Genomic DNA, 22,421 nt, shown 5'->3' on the forward strand with positions numbered 1-22,421 from the left:
ATTATCAAGGTATATATCTTCAAAGAGAGCCGACAGGAAAAATTAGAAATATTTCTCTAACCTATAGATTAAATGTACCTGTTTACCTGTGGCAGGTTTGACTGTGTAAGAAGAGCCACTAGAAAAACAATTGTTTTACAGACATTTTGGCATAAGAACTCAATACAGCAGAATTCTCTTCCAGGCATTATGTTCTTTCTTCCATTTCCTAATAATTCATTTAAAACTAGTTAGGCATATTAAGAAACTGGAAGAAGTGGACAAGACAGGTAAATATAACAGCTAAGATTTAACCTCTTTGTAACTGTTATATATAAAATTAAATTAAATTAGATTAAACTAAAATTTAAATAATTATAAAATTTCTTAGATCTTTTCAAAGCACTTCATAAAATGACAGGCAGATTATTCTCATCTAATTCACCTTTGTCATTTAGAACATTTGAAAATTATTGCTTTATAACAGTTGCTATACTTATGGTATAGCAACTAATTATATATTCTACTATTTTTAAAAAAGGCACATTATTTAAAGATTTTAAATCTAATGGTTTTCATGAAAATAATTTTATTCAAGATAAATAAGATATAGTAATTAACATAGATTGGAATTATGTCACTTTTGGTCTAGACACATCCCTCCCTGCTCCCCTCTACTCAGTAGTACAATTATAAAACCAGGAATAACAGAAGAGATAACCAAAGGAAAAATCTGAAAGGTGGCAAGAGGAAGATAAACTTGTTAGGGAACTTGGGACTGGAAGATAGTGGAAGGATACCTTATGACCCTGCACACAATAGAAGGTTACTCAGACCCACTTTCCCAATAAAGTACACCAGAAGGCAGCCAGATAGTTTCATTCCGTCCCTGGACCAACAAGTAGTCCCAACCAGATAACCTTAGCAAAAGCAGCAAGGGGTATCAACTGGAAGCTCTGCTAACAATAAAAGCAGTATCCTTCGTTGCTAGGTGAGAAATTGCCTTCCCCCACACAGTAGTGTGCATAGGCAAGGAGATCTCATGACAACACCAAATCCAGAAAACATTCTTTGTACTACCACAGACTACCTTCCCTCACCTAAAGGCAATAGGTGATCTGGTAGAGGGAAGCATCTTCCACTCCCAACAGGAGCACCACCAGCAGGGACAAATGGGATCCCCAGAGGCATGAAATAAACCAAGTAAATAAAAACGATATTCAGATAATTAAACTGTCACTGAAACCATAGCCTACGAAAGTAGGCTAACCATGCATGCTATATCTGAATAGGTATGTACCTGTTAAAAAAATTTTAAAGAGTCCAGAATCTCTGAAAATAGCCAAAATGTACATAATAAAATAGAAAAATCCCGTCATACCAAGAATCAGGAAAATCACAACTTTAAAAAGACAATCAACTGATACCAACGAGAAAAATCCAATGTTAGAATGTAATCTGACAAATGTTTTATGCAGTCATTACAAAAAATGATTCAATAAGCTATTACAACTTCTCTTGAAACAAATTAAAAATATGTATTCTAAGCAAATACAAAGAAGCTATAAAAAAGCAAATGGAAACTGTAAATGAAATATTCAGCAACGAATTTTCAAAAACAACAAAATTTCAAAAACAACGAATTTTCAAAACTCGTTGGATGAGCTCAATAGTAGAAAAAAGATGAGAGGTTAGAATTAGTGCACTTGAAGACAGAACAATAGAATTCATTCTATCTAAACAACAAAGAGAAACCAAAGTCTTAGGAAGCTGTGAGAAAATAATAAAAGATCTAACATTCATATCATTGGAGTCTCAGAAGGAAAGTACAGAAAAGTGAAGCTAACATAATATTTGAAAAAATTATAGCTGAAAACTCCCCAAATTTGATGAAAGACACACTTCCAAATCTAAGAAGCTGAATGAATCCTATACGGGACAAACTTAATTCCATACCAAGACACATTATAATTAAAAATTTGAAAACTAAAACCAAAGTATCTTAAAATAAGCCAGAGAGAAATGACATATCACCTACAGGGGAAAATCAATGTGAATAAGAGCAGATTTCTCATTTGAAATTGGAAAAAAGTGACACAGTACTTTTCAATTGCTGAAAGAAAAGAACTATCAACTGTCAATTCTATATCCACTGAAAGAATCCTGCAGGAATGAAAAGGAAATAAAAACATTCTCAAACAAACTAAACTAAAAAATTTGTCATTAGCAGACCTACCCTTAAAGATTGGTAAAGGAAGCTCTTCAACCACAAAAGAAATGATAACAGAAAAAATCCTGGAACACACAGAAAGAAGAAAAGAAAAGAAGAGAACTATGGATAACAAGAACAGACTATGCTTTTTATTATAAATTTTATAAAAATTATCTTTGATGAAACAAAATTATATCATCTGTAAATTAAAACATAATGACATTTAAAAGTGAGGAAGGTAGTGGAAGTGAGGTTTCTAGACTTCACTCTAAGCAGTAAAATATTGACACCAGTAGACTCATTTTTTTTTTTTTTTTTAAATATTGTGTGTGGAATTGCAAGAGAGAGATAAGCAGCACTCAACCTTTTTCCTACAGAAAAAGTAGTGAAATCTTGGACAGTGAAAGGACTCAAGAGCCCCAGTGATAGCCACCATTTGCCAAATAAATGAGTCGTTGTTTAAGTTAGAAGGGCACTGACAACAGTAGACTCTTAGTAAATTGTACATATATATTCTAATAGTTGGAAAAACTACAACGAAAATTACAGAGATACATTCAAAAAAATATCAATAATGATACAATCCTTAAAAAATGTTAAAGTAACCCACAAGAAGGCAAGGAAGAAAAAAACAGGGGAATGGTAACCAGAGGAAACATCTCAAAAATTATCTGCAATGTATACGGTCTAAATATATCAATCAAAAGAAAGAAAATGACAGAAGAAGGGGAAAAGTCACAACTGTACTACATGTACCTTATAAGAAACTTCAAATTCAATGACATAGGCTGAAAATAAAAGTATGGAAAAAGATACACTACACACACCATGCAAACAAAGCTGAAAAAGAGATGAATCCACAATTATAATTGGAAACTTAAACATTCTTCTCTCAGCAATTGATACAACTACCAGACAGAAAATAAGCAAGAATATAAAAAAATATGAATACAATCTACCAACAAGATCTAATTAACATATACAGAACACTCCACCTAGCAAGAGTATAACACACTTTTCAAGTGCCCATGAAATACTCATACAGACAATGTCCATAGCAATAAAACAAACCTAAACAAATTTAAAAGAACAGTAATCATACAGAGTGTGTTCTCTGAACATAATGGAATAAAACCAGAAATCGCTAACAGAAAAACTTCTGATTGAGATTGAAAATTAACACACTTCTAAATAATCTATGCTTCCAAAATCTCAAAAAAAGTTTTTAAAAAAGAGAACTTAATAAAAATGAAACTATAACTTATCAAAATATGAAAGATGTAGCCAAAGCAATGCAGACAGGGAAATTGATAGCATTAAAATGTTACATCTGAGAAGAGAAAAGCTCATACTAACAACAGATAAAGAACAGCAAAATAAACCGAAAAGAAAAAATAAATTTTAGAGTAGAAATAAATAAAACTGAAAACAGCAAAAAATCACAAAAAGTTTGTGATATGAAAAAATCAATAAAATTAATAAGCTTCTGGTGATACTGACAATATCAAAAAAAGATAAAAATTACCAATTTAATAATGAAACAGGGAATATCACTACAGACCCTATATATTCATAAAGATAATAAGGGCATACTATGAACAACTTTACAGACATAAACTTAACAATGTGAATTAAATGGCCCAATGGCCTGAAATACACAACCAACCACAACACACTCAATATTAATATTTTATAGCCCAGTAACTATTAAGAGCATTGAATTTTAGAACTGTAAAACACCCCATAAAAATAAATCACTAGGTCAAGATGGTTTCCGTGGAGAATAATAAACTGGAGAATTATTTTAAATAATTTAAAAAAATTAAAACCAATTCTATTTAATCTTTTCCAAAAAACAGAAGATGGAACACGTCCCAATTCATTTTATGAAGGTAGTATTACGCTGTTACCAAAACTAGACAGACAGTATAAAAGGGAGGAAAAAAAACCACAGACTATTATCTTTGATGAACTTAGATGCAAAAATTCTCAGTAAAATATTAGCAAATTGAATCAAACAATATATAAAAGAATTACACACAACAGGTGAAATTTATTCCAGGTATGTGAAGTTGACTCAACGTTTGAAAAAAAAACAATGTAATCTGCCATATCAATAGGCTAACAAAAAAAGTCATATGACCATATCAATTGAAAACCTGATACCCATTCATGGGTAAGAAAAAAAAAATCCTCTCAGCATTTGGAATAAAGTGAAACTATTTCAACTTGATAAAAAGCATCTACAAAATACATATAGCTAACGTCATACTTAATAGTAAAACACTAAATGCTTTCCCTCTAAGACTGAGAACAAGGCAAAGATGTCCAACCTCACCACTCTAATTCATTATGTTACCATAAGTTCTAATCACTGCAAAAAGGCGAGAATAAAAAAAGGCATACACATTAGAAAGGAAAAAAATGAAACTGCCCTGTACAGAGCACATCACTGCCTACCTAAAAATTCCAAGAAACTGACAAAAAACCTTCTAGAACTAGTAAGTGAGTACAGTAATGACAGAGATATGAGATAAACATACAAATCAATTGCAGGATATCAGTTAAAATGGCAGAGTAGGTGTGATGGCTAATTTTATGCCAACTTGGCTGGACCATGGTGCTCAGATATGTGGTCTAAGATTATTCTAGAAGTTTCAGTGAAGGTGTTTTTTCAATGAAATTAACATTTTAACTGATAGATTATCCTCCATAATGTGGGTGGGCCTCATCTAATCAGTTGAAAACCTAGAGAACAAAAGACTGACTTCCCCTGAGCAAGAGGGAATTCTGCAGCATGTGGCCATGGAACACGAACCCCAACATCTTTCCTGAGTCTTCAGCCTGACAACCTTTGGACTTGAACTCCATCTTCAGCTCTTTGGGTCTCCAGCCTGCCAGCTCACACTACAGACTTTGGACCTGTCATTCTCTACCTCTGCATGAGTCAATTCCTTAAAATAAATCTCTTTCTACACACACACACACACACACACGCAAACACACACAGTCTATTGGTTTTGTTTCTCTGGAGAACTCTGACAAATACAGTAGAGAAATTAAAGAACTTGTCCCTCCAAAGAAAACTGGAAAAAGAGCAAAAAATTATCAGAAGCTACTCTGCCCAAACTCTAAAAAATAATAATAGGTTTGAAGCAACAAAGTGAATGCTGACTCAAGAAAAAAAGCAACTTAAAAATGGTAGAAAAGCCTTGTGGCATTTTTAAGTTAGCTGAGCTCTAACCCCCTGCACAGTACAGCAAAAGTCAAAAACACATCACCCAGCATTCCTGTTCTGAGAACCTGGTTCTGGAGAGAGCACAGTGACCTTGTTCCAAAAGAAATACATATGTTTTTTTGACCTGTCTGGGGGTTCAATGAAGGGCTAACAAAATGTCTTTGTTTCACCTAACTCAGAAATGTCTCAGGACAGAAAAGTAGCAAAGCAGGAGATGTTAGAAAGATTGGGAGGAAAGGCTGGGAAGAGAGATAGCTTGGTGAATGAGGGCTTTGAAAAGCTTGGGAATAGAATGGAAGATCTAGAAATCCCTCCCCATTCTCCAGAGCCTGCTCAGAAGAGACAAGAAAAAGTCCCAAACTTCTACCTCTCGCTAATCTTTAGATTCTGTGCAAGCAGGAAGAGAAAGCAGAGTTGTAAATAACCTAATTAAGAATTGAAGCAGTGCCTAAACAGAAGCTAATTTGCAATGGTGATTAGAAAAGTATTTTTTTCCTTAACCTCTGTCTTTCCTTCCTTCTTCTCTCTCCCTTCTAACCTCTGCCCCCATCCCCCAGGCATTTAAGGAAATTTTTGTCAAACCACTAGATGACACAAACTAAAGGAACAGAGACTTCAAAGACAAATGACAAAAATAGTTTTAAAAGATTTAGAAAAGTCACAACTATAAACCAAAGCACTTAACAAGAAACCCCGAGGAGAGGGAAAAAAACTGATATCTAGACTTAACCACATTATAATATTCAAAAGGTCCAGTTTTTGAGAAAAAATTACAAGGCATACAAAGAAACAAGAAGGTATGCCTTATTCACAGGGAAAAAGAGATAAAAGACACCATACTGAACAACCTAAAGGAAGCTGAAGAATGTCTCAATATAGGGAATATTAATAAAGGAATTAAAGCTTTATATTAAAAAAAAAAAACAACAACAGAAATCTTGGAGCTGAACAATAATTAAAATGAAAACCTCACTAGTGGGTTTCAAAAGTAGATTTGAGAAAGTAGAAGAAATAAGTAACATGAAATACAGTAGGGAAATACTGCCCCTGTTTTTTCATCTCATAAATACGCTGATACACTTGACGGTGTCTACAGGTCTCTTAGGCTCTGTTCTGAAATTATGCAGTCTAAGGAATAGAAAGAAAAAAGAACTAATGAAGAAAAATGAACAGAGCCTAAGAGACCTGTGGACATCATCAAGTGTATCAACGTATTTATAATGAGATGAAGAAACAGGGGCAGAATATTTCAAATAATAATGACTGTAAACATCCAAAACTTGATAAAAGACATGAGTCTAAACATCCAAGAAACTTAACGAACTTCACATACGATAAATGCAGAAATCCAGACTAAGTCACATGAATATAAAACTATTAAAACTCAAAGATAAAAAATAAATAAAAGCAGCAAGCAATAGATAAGCAACCTATCACATACAACAGATCATTAATAATATTAAAAGCTAATTTCTTATTAGAAACCATGGAGGCCAGAAAGCACTGACATAATAGTTATAAACTGCTGAAAGAAAGAATTAGTCAATCAAGAGTTCTATACCCAGCAAAATTATCCTTCAAAAATGAAAGAGGAATTAAGACAGTCCCAAATAAATAAAAGCCGAGAGAGTTAAACACTAGTAGACCTTCCCCACAAAAAATGTTAAAGAAGTCCTTTAGGCTACAATAAAAAGATACTATACGGCAACTAAAAGTTCTAAAAGGAAATAAAGAACAAAGACAAGGGCAACTACATAAGTAAACATAAAAGCCAGTTATTATTGTATAAAGATGTAACTTGGGTCAGTAACAAAAAAACAGAGGTGGGATGGAGATGTGTAAGAACAGAGTTTGAACAATGTTCAATAATGTGTAAGAATATTATTGAAACAAAGTTGATATTAATTCAAACTGGATTATTTATAAACTTAAGATGCTAATAGTAAGAACAGAGTTTGTAAGAACGTTGTTTGAACTCTATAAGAACAGAGTTTGAACAATGTTCAATAATGTGTAAGAACATTATTGAAACAAAGTTGATATTAATTCAAACTGGATTATTTATAAACTTAAGATGCTAATAGTAAACACCAAGGTAAACACAATAACTGGAAAATACACATTAAAGGAAATGAGAAGGAAATGATGCACAACAAAAAAGATCTATTAAACACAAAGAAAGCAGTAATGGAACAACCACACAGATTACCAATAAGGAAGGAGAACTGTAACAACGCTATACACCAATTGGACCTAATAGACATATACAAAATAACCTACCCAGCAACAGAAAAATATACATTCTTCTCAAGTGCATAAAAAACATTTTCCAATATAAATTGCATGTTAGGCGACAAAACAAGTCCTAACAATTTCAAGAAGACTGAAATGATACAAATACCTTTCTAATTACAATGGAATGAAACCAGAAATCAAAAGCACAAAGGAAACTGGAAAATCCACAAATCTGTGGAAATTTAACAAAATACTCTTAAATGACCTATAGGTCAAAAAGAAGAAAAAAAAAAAAATTAGAGAATACGTTAAGACAAATGAAAATAAAAACACCTGTGAGATGCAGTGGACGTAGTGCTGGAAGTATATATCTATAAGTACTTAAAAAAAGAAAGACCTTAAATCAACAACCTAACTTTATACTTCAAGAAATTAGAAAACAAGAACCTAAACCCAAAGCTAGCAGAAAGAAGGAAATAATAAAGACTTAGAGCAGAGATAAACAAAATACAGAACAAAAAAAGAAAAGAAAAAGGTTGGCTTTATGAAAAGACCACAAAATTAACAAGTTTTTAGCTAGATTAAGAAAAAAAAAAAGACTCAAGTAACTAAATCAGAAATTAAAGGGAACATTATAAACAATGCCAACGAAATAAAAATTATGAGAATGCTATGAACTACTATACACCCAAAAAACCCTGAATAACCAATAGGTAAATTCTTAGAAACTTGTAACCTATGAAAATGGAATCATGAAGAAGTAAAACTTATAATCAGACTTGTAACTGTAAGGAGATTGAAGTAGTAATCAAAACTCTCCCAACAAAGAAAAGCCCAGAACTGACAGCTTCACTGGAGAGTTCTACCAAACATTTAAATAATTAACATCAATTTTCTTGAAACTCTTCCAAAAAATTAAAGAGGAGGAATCATTTTCAAGGTCATTCAATGAAGCTAGCATTCCCCTGATACCAAAGCCTGACAAAGACAAGAAAACTAGAGACCAATATCTTTGACGAATATCTATGAAAAAATCATCAACAAAATACGAGCAAACTGACTTCAACAGCATATTGAAAGGATTACTACACCATGACTATGAGGGATTTATTCTTGGAATGCAAGGATGGTTTAACTTGATAATCAACCAATGTAATATACCACAAGAATAGAATAGAGAAAAATAACACGATCATCTCAACTGACGCAGAAAAAACATCTGACAAAATTAAACACCATTTCATGATTTAAAAAAAAAAAACTCAATAAATTAGGAATGGAAGGAAACTACCTAAACATAATAAAGTCCATTTATGTAAAGCACACAGCTAAATTCATACTCAATATTTAAAGATTGAAGCTTTTCCTCTAAATTTGGAACAAGACAAGGCCATCTGCTCTTGCTACTTCCATTCAACAAAGCACTGGAAATTCCAGAAAGAGCAATAAAATGCAATAAAAAGCATTCAAATTCAAAAGGGAAAAATAAAATTACCTCTGTTCACAAACATGACCTTATATAGAAAACTCAAAAGATACCACGAAAAACTGTTATAAGGAAAATAATCTCACTTACAACACATCAAAAAAAAAAAAATAACCTGCTTAGGAATAAATTTAACTGAGGAGACAGAAGACTTATGCATTAAAAACTATAATACACTGCTGAAAAAAAAATTTTTAAAAACATAAGGGGAAAGATATCTAGTATTCATGGACTGGAAGACTTAAGATGTTCATATTATCCAAAGCCATCAATAGGTTCAATATAATCACTAGCAAATTCTCAATGGCATTTTTTGCGGCAGTAGATAAATTCATCCTAAAATTCATAAGAAATCTCAAGGAATCTCAAATAACCAAAAAGTTTTTGAAAAAGAACAAAGTTAAGGTATCATACTTCCTAATTTCAAAATAAGTTACACAGCTAATTTACAGTAACCAAATCATTCTGGTACTGGCATAAAAGCAATATGCTTAAGTGAAAGAAGCCAGACACAAAAGGTTACATACTATATTATCTCATTTATATGAAAAATAGGTAAATTCATGAAGATAGAACGAAGATTAGTGGTTGCCAAAGGCTGGGAAGAGGAAAGAATGAGGAATGCCTTCTTAATGGGTACTGGTCTCTTTCTTGGGAGTGATGAAATATTTTGGAACTAGTTAGAGGTGACACTTGCACAATATTGCAAATCTAAAAGGCCAATGAATTTAAACCTTAAAGTAATAATTTAGGTGAATTTTACCTCAAAGATAAAAATCAATTTCATTTCTATGTACTAACAATGTAGAGAATTTTAAATTAAAATAATAATGCTACTTGCAATCAATACAAAGAAAACAAAATACTTAGGTATAAATTTAATGAGACATGTAAAATATCTGTATGCTGAAATTACAAATGCTGACAAAAGAAATCAAAGACCTAAATAAATAGAGATATATAGATTGAAGGACTCATTCTTCCCAAATTGATCAACAGATATATTGCAAATCCTATCAAATTCCAGGAAAGATTCTGGTAGACATAGGCAAGTTTATTTTAAACTTTTTCTAAGCATATCAATATATACATATTTTTTAATTACCAATTGGAGTAGAGTGGGGACCAATAAGTTGTCTAGATTTGCTCCAAAATAACCTGAGGGTAAAAGAGAAATGAGTGCCTAAATGAGATAATACTATATATTCTGATTAAGGCATTTTTCTGTATGATCTCTTCACAGCTAAATGATTTTACAGCTCCAATGAGAGGCAGTACTAAACATCTTTAAGAGCACAGACACTGAAGCTAAACTACCTGATTCCAATCCTAGCTCTTCTATTGCTAGATCAATTAAACTCACTGTATCTCAGTTTCCTTACCTGAAAACTGAGGATTGGGTTAATATTTATAAAGTACTTATAACAGTGCCTGGCATATAGGAAGCACTATATAAATGTTAAATAAAATAAATCTGGGCTTATCATGGTTTAGGTTTTTAATCAACCAGGCAAAAAAATATCTAATTGCTTGTCAAGTATAGAGTAAACACTATATACAAACTTTTGTTTTAAAAAAATAAATCTAAGGTTATCATAGTTTTAGTTTTTAATCAGTCAGTCGAAATAATACAAGAGCCTACAGAGGGTAATACAGAAAATGTTAACATTTAGTATCCTATTATCTTGTCATTCAATCAATAGGTAATTCAGTTTACAATCACTGTAGATATAGATATTGACTTCCTAAGGACTATATCACCTCAAGACAGAGGCAAGATTTGAGCTGAATTTTCTTGGGATAGTTAAATTTCCAGCGTACACATGAACTGAGGATGAGACTGGTGAGAAAGACATGAGGAAAGGCGAAAGTGTCAGGGTTTTTTAAGGACAATGATAATCAATTAGGCGGCAGCAAAATACTTATTAAAAGACAACAGATGAAACAAGATCTAAGAATTAAAATTTATCCTTAAGGAACTGTTAATGATTTTTTTAGCAAGTGAATAAAATAATTAAGTAACTTCCTAAGAAGTTAAAGTTTTTACACAAATAAAATGACATATCATTCATAACTGAATGCAGCACAGTAAACAAAACCAGCAATGAGAATGAAAAGAAAAGCTAACTACATGCTATGCTGACAAAATAAAGCAAAAAGATGTAGTAACTGACCAAATCTTTATGACAGAAAAGAAGCAATGTAAATATTTAGAGGAATTTTGGTCTTGATAACAAGAGAATGGAGCACCAGCAAGAAGAACAGGTTTTGAAAGTAAAGGTGACTAATCAATCCAGTTTAGACATAGTGATGCCAGAATACACAAATGAAAATGTTTTTATTAGAAGACATGTTTCAGTAATGCCATTAAAAACATTTCTTATTAGAAAGTGAAATATGTCTGTTTGTTAGAAAGGAAATATATAGAAGGAAGACAGTATAAATATGAATGAGTATAGGGCAACTTAAGGGGGAAAATATTACTCAAATCAAAGTACAATCTTTTAAGCTGGAAGAACTAATCTGTTTACCACTGCTGTCGTTTGACTAAAAATAAAATTTGATTAGATCTCAAACATTATATGTAAATACTGATTATTCAACCAATGTTTTAAGTACTCCTGTGCCAAGAACGGGTCTAGATGGTGAGTATACAATGGTGAACAAGATAACAAAGGTCCTACTCTCACATATACCCCGCATCCTAATGATTTGCTGAATCATGACTGACCTAAAGACTTTATGACGATTTTAACCTCAACTTTATTACTCAGGATAGAAAATATCTGCATTATTAAGTATTATCAGAATTCATATTTAGCTACTATGTATTAGACAGTATTAATGGAAATCCAAGACTTAACACATTTAATATATCCTTAGCTATGCAAGTACCTATGGTTAAGGCTCTTGCCATTAGCAGTATGATTATTTACTCATTAACAGTATTAAATCTTGTTTAATTAACAAGCAGAGGCCAAAATCTCTAATAAAAACACTAGCTATAAATCTATGTGGCGCAAGTCATTTTTCAACAATCTTTAGGTCAACAGAATATTTAATAAATAAAAGATGCTTTGTAATGTCTTGCAGAGATATGAGAACAAAATATTCCGTGAGATTATGAATATGAAGATTTAATGCTGATGACTCAGATCTCTTTAAGTTATAGATAGATCTCTTGCATATAACCACCACCTGATATTTCTACTCAGCTGTCTTGAGCTACTTCATACTTAAAAATCTAAAATTTTAGGTCTTGTTCTCCACAAAATTTTAGGTCGTCTTCTCCACAGTTCCAAACTGTGAATACAGCACTACTGCCCAGGACAGAAACATGGGTGTATCATCCTTAACTTCTCCCTTACTCTGCAACCCCCAATTCCATTATAATTAATTGCCAAAGCTGATCTATTCTGTTGTCTAAATCTCTCTCAAATTCAACCATATCTTATCCCCACTATCACCACTCTAAAGTCAGGCCAGCATCCTCTGCATATTAACTGGTCATCCTGAATCCAATCTAGCATTCTCCACATTTTAATTAGGAACCTTTTCTAAAACACAGATCTGATCACAGCACTTCCTCACACTTAAACTCCTCCAACAGTGTCTTATTAATTTGTTAACTCAAACTCCTTAAAGTGGTTTATAAAATCCTCAATAAAATACCTCAAGCTTTACTCTCTGTCTTCTCTCTCGATACTAGCCACTACTTGCACCCTCACTCTGTGTGGAACTAACTCTACACTAAAGACATATTTCTTTCAGTTCCACCAATCTTCCCTTTCTCTTACCTCTCATCCTTTCTACTTGCTATTTCTTCTACGAACCACAGTCATTCCTCAACTTTTTATCTATATAAGTCACCAACAATTCCTCTAAGTTTTAGTTGTAATGTCACATATGGGAGCTTGCCATATTTTCATTCAGTCATTCAATAAATCTTTATTAAATGCCTACTGTGAGTAAAGTGCTGTCCTAAGTGCTTATATATTAATAAGTAAATCAGAAATGCTCCTAGCCATCCAGAAACACAGACCATCACAACACTAATCACATTTTATTGTAATTACGTATTTAGTGACTAGCATCAAGTATGAGCTAAAACCAATATAACTACAATAACCAACTCATAAAACACCGAATGAATCAATAAAACATTAAAAAAGTATTTACTGAGTACCAATCATGTAACAGGTAGGCCCAAAGTCCTCAGCCCAGCCAGAAGACCCTAAAAGGTTTCAAATATTTGCTTTAATGGTAATCTCAAAAGAACAGCAGATCAGAGGTGAGAAGACTTAGGTTTTAATTATTTACCTGACCTCAAGCCATTCAGTCTTTTATTATTTATGAGCTTCACACCCTTAAGTGTGATATGGTAATATGTAAATTAATGATAAATATGGAGTCTTTTACAGTAAAGTTTACTTCTTGGTAGGTTCAAAATGAGACTCATTTAAAAAGTTTGAAAAAACAGAACAAGGAAACAGATCAAACAATGAATTCCTAAGCTGTAATAAACTGTAAACTTTAGTACACTGAAAAAAAAGCCAGTAATTCTGACAACATGGACATCCAGTTAAATGAAAGTGTTTTACAAAGTAATTTCTGAAACTAAAATTTAGTTCACATCCCCTCTGTCCACATTTTCCCAAATTTCCATACTTTCCTTCAGAGTCCAACTCAATGTCACCTTCCTTCTACGAAGCCTTTCCTGATCTCTTCCTTCAAAATTTCCTCCTTACTCCTACTATGATATACACACCTAAAGGTATTGTGTTTATGACTTATAATTTGTTGTATAGCACTGAGAATTCTAGTTATCAATGCATACTTAACATATAGCATCGTGCCTAAAACATTGTTTCAATAAAGGCTTACTGAATGCCTTGTTTTATTTAGCACCTTTATTTACAGTTTAGACCTACCATAGAAGTTTCAACAACAGCAACGGCAAAATTCTTTGGTCTGACAGAGCAGTTTTATGGTTTCCTGTTCACATACTAAAATGACATTTGCCACTTAGCCTTTAACTGTTAAGCTGAAAACCACTTCAGATTTGGGTAGAAATTTTTATAATAAATAGAGGCATGGATGAAATTTTCTTTGAGCAAACAGACTGACAAATCAGCTTAAAAACAGATCAATGCAGCCTATTTAACTTTTTCAATAAATGAAACGACATAGTGAAACCAAGGATGAGTTTAAACAGATGAAGACCAAGATACATTCAAACACATCCAGGAGAAAAAGCACCACATTGGAAAATAACCTAATTAACTATTAACCTAATTAACCTAATATTAGTGGCTTTTACTATCTTTTTACTTACAAACTATGCTAACATTAGTTTGCAGCAAATAATAAAGAAATACATTGTTAGAAAGTATCCAAAATAGTGTGAAGGGAACAAAAGAGGATATGTGCTCACACACAAGCATATGACTTTTATTAAAATCTGGTTATTCAATATTAAAAAATGAATGCAATACATAAAACATGAAAGTATGTTAATTGAAAGGTTTAACACTAAAGGGAAAAAATCTTTTTAAGTTATGTATTCTCCAATGGAATTAAGGTATGATGAAGGGTGACACTTCAAATGTTTGAGGAATCTCACAATTAAAGAAATGCACAAATATGACTTTTTACTGATTAGGCTGGTAAGAATTAAAACACAAGTTAATATTTAGCAGGGTATAGGGAAACAGATATTCTCAAAAACTGCTAATAAGAATGTTAAGTGGCATGATCTCATTGCAATCTTGCAACATATATTAGAAATTAAAGTGCATAGGAACACTAACCCAGCAATCTACTGCTACAAATTATTGTACAGGTGACTCTCACACAATCCCAATGATATGGTCAAGAATATTTATTGCAGCATTGCCTATACAAGTAAAGAAAACCTGAGATTTACTCAAGTATCTATCAACAAGGAAACTGTTACATTTTGTTAAATGTAACATACATGTAAAACAATGTCCAAGATACACTGGTAAATGGAAAAAAAAAGATGTAGAATATATACCAGCTATTTTTGAAAACTTATGGGGAGCACAGTACTAGGCGAGAGAAGAGAGTCTTACTTATTTAAACATTTCTGCACTATTTGCTCACATGTATAAGCAAATGTGACTTTTATTTTTAAAAAATAAAAATTTGAAAATACTAAATGTTGCTTGGCAATATATTTGAAAAAGGTCAAATGTACTCTGTGAAGTATCATCAAGAATGAAGAACAATTAATTTTATTAATTAAAAAATTTTCTTTTTCACATTACAACAATGGGAGGCACATCTACAGTGCTACAGTGAAGCACACAGGTTAATTTGGAAATTAAGGAAATTAAACTCATATAAGATGAACATTCATAAAGAACTTCAAATCCTTGGATTCAGGTATTCAACAAAATGGAAAAGCTCAGCGGCAGCTGACTATAAAATAATGAAGCGCAAAATGAAGAGAAGAGTCCAAAAGTGAGGTATACCTATCAGCTTCTAAGAAAAACAAGTATAAAATCTTTTAAAGACATAAGTCAAGCAATCACAAGGTTAAATTTCTCTGAATCAAATTTTATCAACAAAAAATGAAACATGCTTCACATCCAAGATGAAATAAAAGAAATAATTGAGGTTCCACATTCAATTAGAATCTGTGACTATGAAAATCCTTATAGGGAGACAGAGGAACAGCATGAGATGGGGTCAATGTCCGACTTTGTGTTCAACCCTTATGGGAGACACTGCAAAGAGGAAAAGCAACAAATTGATCCCAGTGGGGAAGAACTTCTCCTTGCTTTAGAATTGCTAGAAGGCAATCAAGCTCCAGGCATAAAAGTTCCCCAGGTGACTACGATAGCCAACCCAACTAGCCGAATTTCAAATATGGAAGAAGAAAAGTAGTGCAAAATGCTTTAAATTATTTTAAAGTTCCATTTCTTAAGAAATATATTGTTTTTATGTATTACAGATCTACGATGATAAAAGACAATTAAAAAAAACATACTTTCAGCAAACAGCAAGCTTCCTAAGCTATAAGAATCAAAAATGTTATCACAATTTTAGACTATGTTTCAATTTCTTCCTCCACTCCAAGTTTTTTACCCTCAGGAAAATGAGGAAATGTTTTCTTTACTTTTTACAGATGTGACCAGTCTTCTTAATGTTCTACTTTTATTAGTGTAACACATTCTTTTAAAATCTTTAAAGAAATAACTAGAACAGACTCACAAAGAGAATACTATTAGTAGTAAACATTCTAATTTCCATAACATGGATTAACGCCTTCACCTGGAAAGAGTAACTGAAATCAACAATGACTAGCCATTTTATTCTAACTGGACTGGAAGAAGGCTTGAGGTTTCCCCCTCCCCCCACCAAAATGCCTATAATGCTGCCTCAGTATTGTTCTCATTGCTCCTTCCTACAGCCTAACAGCAACTGAAGCGCCAATGCGCCTATCCCATTCCAGCAAACATTCTGAATCCTCACTTGTCTGAGAACTCTGTTCATTACTGAATGTTTAACAAACATTCACTAAATACATAGAGCTCTAGCACTATGCTACTAAGATAAATAAGATATAGACGGTGTCTACCTTCAAAGAGCTCACAGTCTAGTAAAGAAAACAGACTATTGCAGTATGGCCAGGTCTAGCTCAAAGGACAAGATGATACTTGAGATGGACTACTTCAGGAGGTTAAGTGGACTAGCAGGAATGGACATTGGCAGTTGGGGAGGCAAGGGGTTGGAGAAGAGTGGCAACATATATACAGGACTAAAACTAAGAATATAAAACATCTTATTTTGTTTATTAAGGTAATTCTAGGCATTCTGAAATAGCTACAGTGAAATCACTGTATGCCTTATAGAACTTATATTTTATTGTGCAGGTGGATGGGGGACAATGAAGGGGACAACTAGAGGAAAGAAAGCAGTGTAGAACTTTGGCAAATGAGGTCAGAGACTTGGAGAATCCGATATTGACACAGATATTCAAACAAAATTATAGAGAGAAAGCATAAAAATTTTGTAGTGTGTTTATACAATGTAGTATCGCTTGGCATTAAAAAATAATTAACTACTGATACAACGACATGGAGTAAACTCAAAAACACTATGTTGAATGTAAAAAAAGATACAAAAAGTACATATTACATAACTCTATAAACATAAAGTTCAAGGCAAAACTAAGTTATGCTGATAGAATTCAGAAAGATGCTTATCTCAAAGAAAGGCTATTGGGCTGGAAAGGGAAGAGCAAGAGGAACTTTCTGGAACAATAAAAACGTTTTACATCTTGATCTACATGGTGGTTACTAATGTGAACATATATGTAAAAACTCATCCAGCTCTATACTTAAAATTTTCAACATTTCGCCATACACAAATTTGAACTTAATAATAGAAAAAAAGTGGTGGAATAAGGTCAGAATAAGTTAAACCAGTCACGCAATGAGCAATATCTAACATACAAGAAATCAGAATACAATATTCTAATAGACATTGTATATTCAACTAACAAACAAAATCCCTATAAGACCTTAAGTAGAAAAGTCTGGCTGCTTCTCTCCTTCAGGAAATTGTATAGACAAAGAGTCCTTATAATAAATGCTATGAAAATAAAGTACCCTTCTTAAAGAAATAGCTCACTATTAACCAAAAAACAAAAAACACAAAAATTTTCTACACAGTACTATCTACCTTATAAGAAGTACTATAAAGATTAATAAGGCACAAGGAACATATAACACAATATAGATACCCAAATTATCACTACTATTATTATAATAGCAATAAAAGGGAAAATTTGCTCAAATTACGCCTAAACCACTTATTGAGAATACAATATTTAACGGCACATTACCTAACTACAGTACTTCTCATTCTAGTTTTTATTTTTTTTTAACTTGGAGATCAGTAAGCCTCTGGCAGCTGAAACATCTGATGAGACTAGAGAAAGACTGAGTTAACTGTAATTTTTATCTAAGTATTCTTCTTAATCAGTTTATATCCTGAAACCATGTTCACTTACCAATAGACAGTGAAGGTATCTTTAACATTTCAACAGTTTAATGCCAAAAATCATTCTTTCACATACCAGACCAAAAGTATATGACCACAACTCAATTTTCTGTAAATCAACAGTTTTAAAAAATTAAAGTGAATCAGAATGCTAAATTAGAAAAATCATTCAGTAGATATACTCAAAAGAAAAATATCAAAACAATCGTTTATAATTCTGAACATTATATAACAGTTATTATTTGAATAATTTAACTAGTTTGTGAAAGAACATCATTAATGGAAATAAGAAAGTAAAATTCACAAAAGCAAAGACTACTGAGCTACTATAATCCACTAAAAAAGAACTGGTTTCCGAGTGGCTAAACCAAACACCAACTTAATTTTTTAACATGCTTTATAGTCATTGGAAACTACACAACTAAGTTATAAAAGTCAACATAAAAGAAGAAAAAGAATTTAGTTCCCCAGTTTGATGACTGTATTTTTACTCTCACCAAATCAACTAGACCAAATACATCAAAAAGTCGATTCTTTGCATTTCAAAATTTTATTTAAAAACTCAATTCTGGACATGAAGGCATATTTTTAAAACAAGTTTTTATATTATTCCTATTTGATATGTAACACTTAACAAAGTAGTCTTCTACTTACCTAGATTTTGTCTTATTAACATCTTGCTGCAAGAACAATCTCATTCGAAATTAAATCAAACCTGAAACACAGGTAAAACCATAATTTAGTTTTTTGCTCCAGGAATAAGTACATCTATGACACGTTATGCTTTTAAATTAAAAACTGCAAATCAAAATTTTTCTTGATAGAAAATCTATCCAAAAAATTGTTCAAGTAAAACATGACCATTTTAACCTTCAGAAAACTTGCTTAGTACCATTTTTTTGAGGAACGATAATCTATTCAAATGAGAAACTTAAGCATTTTAATTCTCTTCAAAAAAATTTACAAAACTTGTTTTCGTTAATTCTAATAGTATGGTAAGAGCTATAATTAAAAGCAGCATTTGTTCATAAAACATACACTTCTATAGATCAATATTTATCTAATACTATTAGGTACATACCCTCCCCCCCTCAAAAAAAAATAAACAAAAATAAACAAAAAAAAAAGCTGAAGGAAAAAAATATAGAATGAGATGGCATAAAAGTACATACTCATTAATAGTAGCCATAATAATGGCTAACACTAATTAAGTAATGCTAAATGTCAGGGAACATTCCAAAGAATAGCATACATTGATACTCTCCTATTTCCTCAATTTAATCTTCAATATAGCATAATGTAACCTCTATCCCCACACTCCACTGAAAATTTACTTTTCAAAAACCTACCTACCCCTAATTTTGTCACATTTCATAAATTCTGAAAACTCAGTATGTCCTACCCTGAACTCTACACATCTCCTGCTCCTACATGAAAATGGCTTGTTACTCTTCTGAATTCTTATTCTCAAAAAATGGCACCATACCTATTTGCCATTGTTATGTAGATTACCGTAACTGTTCTATTTGACTCAGTATCATCCCAAATTCATCCTTTGCAGAACTATATAAGTAATCATTTGGCAATGGCTATCTTGAAGATGTAGCATATATGCTTCAAATCCTTAAATAGTATTTATCAATGATATCAGCCTTATCTATTCCTGATCTTTACTCCCCCACTCACTCCGTATTTCTAGTATACCAAACTCTTTCAACTCCCAAAACAGTCCCCATGCTCTCAGCTTTCATGCCTTTTCACAGAGTGAATTACACCCACCTTCTCTCTCTCTTTGCTAATACATTTTTACCAGCTTTTCAGTATTTACCTATCACCCTGATATTTCTTCTTTAATTTCTTCAGCTATGTAAAGCTGTGTTTCTCGGTTGCTATAGCAACCAGTGATAGCTCTACATCAACCCTATCTGTTTACTTGTGTATTTTCTGAACGACAATGAAGACAAAAATTCATTGATCTCATTTTAACATTTTCACTGGTCGGTGTATTGTAAAAGCATAAAATGTAGGCTGAAAGACTGAAGAAATTTTGTGCTGTATCCCAAAATGTACAAAGGAATATAGAAGAAAAACAAGTAAAATTCAGACTAGTAAGCTGAATTCACATTTTCAAAGACCTGAGGAAAAAAATTCACATCACTTCTGGATCCAATAATGTTAATTTATGAAATAACTACATCTAAGCAAAAATATAACTGACAAAAATCAGCCAAGTAAAACCTTTTACTGGGTGAATTAATTTCACAGATTACCAGTACCAAGATTTTGGTACTAAATGTTTATATCCCTATAGAAAACAAAGTTTGTGGACTATAAATCCTAAACTAATTAGCCTTAAGCAGAAAAAGAGTTGGACAAGACAAATATGGTTTCAATACTAATAATGTCCATAATCTAGAAAAGTGGTTCTCAAACTTTAGCATGCACCAGAAGCACACAGGCTTGTTACACAGACTGCAAAGCCCCACAATCGAAGTTCCTGATTAGCTATGTTTAAGAGTGCAGCCTGATCATTTGCATTTCTAATAAATTCTCAAAGTGATACTGATGCTGCTTCTAAGACCACATACTGAGAACCACAGACTTAAGAGTTTTCTGTGTAATATCTAGAAGAGATGAGAATAATTTTTCTGCCATCCATTGCCACCAACCTTTACCCACCCAGAATTGGATATTGTACCTATTACAAACTAAACTATAAATCAAAGTGAGAACAATAAAAGTGTGACAGGCTGATAAATGGATCCACAAAAGATATCTACATCCTAATCCCAGGAACTTCTGAATGTTACCTTATGTGACACCCTCCTCCCCCCTACAAAAAAGGTCTTTGTAGAAGTGATTAGAGATCTTGGGGGAGATTATCCTGGAATACCTGGATGGACTCTAAATACAATCACATGTATCCCTACAAAGAGGGAGATGGGGAAATTTGACTACACAGAGAACAGAGAGAGATTTGAAAACACTGGCCTTAAAGATTGCAGCCATAGCCAGAATGCCAGCAGCCACCAGAATTGTAAAGATTCTCCCCTAGTACCTCCAGAGGGAGAACAATCCTGTTGACACCTTGATTTTTGGCCAGAGATAATGATTTCAGACTTCTGGCTTCCAGAACTATGAGAAAATAAGTTTCTGTTGTTTTAAGCCATCTAGTTTGTTAATTTGTTAGAAGAGCCATAGAAAACTAAAATACTGATGGCAGGTTCTCTAGAAGATATGTAGAAGCACTAAAAGATGTTATAGACTGAATTGAAACCCTAAAACCCAATGTGAGTATATTTGGAGAAAAGCCCTTTAAGGAGGTAAATGAGGATAAATGAAGTCATGAGGGTGGACTCTAATCCAATATGACTGGTGTCTTTATAAGAAGAGACACCAGAACTAACAGAACTAAAGGGAGAAACAGACCATAATAGTATCGTAGTAGGGGACCTAAATATCCCACTGTCAGATATGGACAGATCATCCAAACAGAAAATCAATAAAGAAATAACATCCTAAATGATACATTAGACCAACTAGACACAACTGACATTTACGGAGTCTTTCATCCCAAAACAGCTACTTATACATTCTTCTCTAGTGCACATGGAACATTCTCAAGGATCTACCACATACTGGGACACAGAGATAGCCTCGACAAATGTAAGAGGGTTGGAATCATACCAACCATATTCTCTGACCATCATGCTTTGAAACTAGAGATTAACTGTAAAAAGAAAGCAGAAAGAACCACAAATACATGGGGATTAAACCAAATACTACTGAAGAATAACTGGGTCAGAGAAGAAATAAAAACAGAGATCAAGAAATACATAGAAACAAATGATAATGATAGAACAACATATCAAAATTTTTGGGATATGGCAAAAGCGGTCACAAGAGCAAAGTTCACATCATTACAGGCCTACCTCCCAAAACAAGAACGAGCCCAAATAAAGAACCTAATGCTTCATCTTATAAAACTAGAAAAGAAAGAACAAATAAAGCCTAAAGTCAGCAGAAGGAAAGAAATAATCAAAATTAGAGCAGAATAAATGAAATTGAAAACAAACAAACAAAAAAAAAATAGAAAAAAAAATACAACAAAGAGCTGGTTCTTTGAGAAGGTTAATAAAATTGACAAACCCCTAGCCAGACTCACTAAAGAAAAAAGAGAAAGGACACAAATAAAAAATATCAGGGATGAAAGAGTAGAAATTATGACTGACATCACA

The 22,421-nt window shown here is 32.6% G+C and overlaps 1 protein-coding gene across 14 annotated transcripts in view; it reads right to left on the reverse strand.

The window, feature by feature from the left end:
- ZNF644 (zinc finger protein 644) overlaps positions 1–22,421 on the reverse strand; it is a 101,359-nt gene that overhangs the window by 55,756 nt on the left and 23,182 nt on the right. For all 14 annotated transcript variants that reach the window (XM_039838801.1, XM_039838799.1, XM_039838797.1 and 11 more), the window contains one exon: positions 18,838–18,898. In XM_039838801.1, the coding sequence (XP_039694735.1) occupies positions 18,838–18,881 (44 nt within the window). In that variant the 5' untranslated portion in view covers positions 18,882–18,898. The remainder of the gene's footprint in view (positions 1–18,837; positions 18,899–22,421) is intronic.

Source organism: Pteropus medius, unplaced genomic scaffold (genome assembly GCF_902729225.1).
Source record: "Pteropus medius unplaced genomic scaffold, Ma_sr-lr_union100, whole genome shotgun sequence".
Taxonomy (NCBI): Eukaryota; Metazoa; Chordata; class Mammalia; order Chiroptera; family Pteropodidae; genus Pteropus; species Pteropus medius.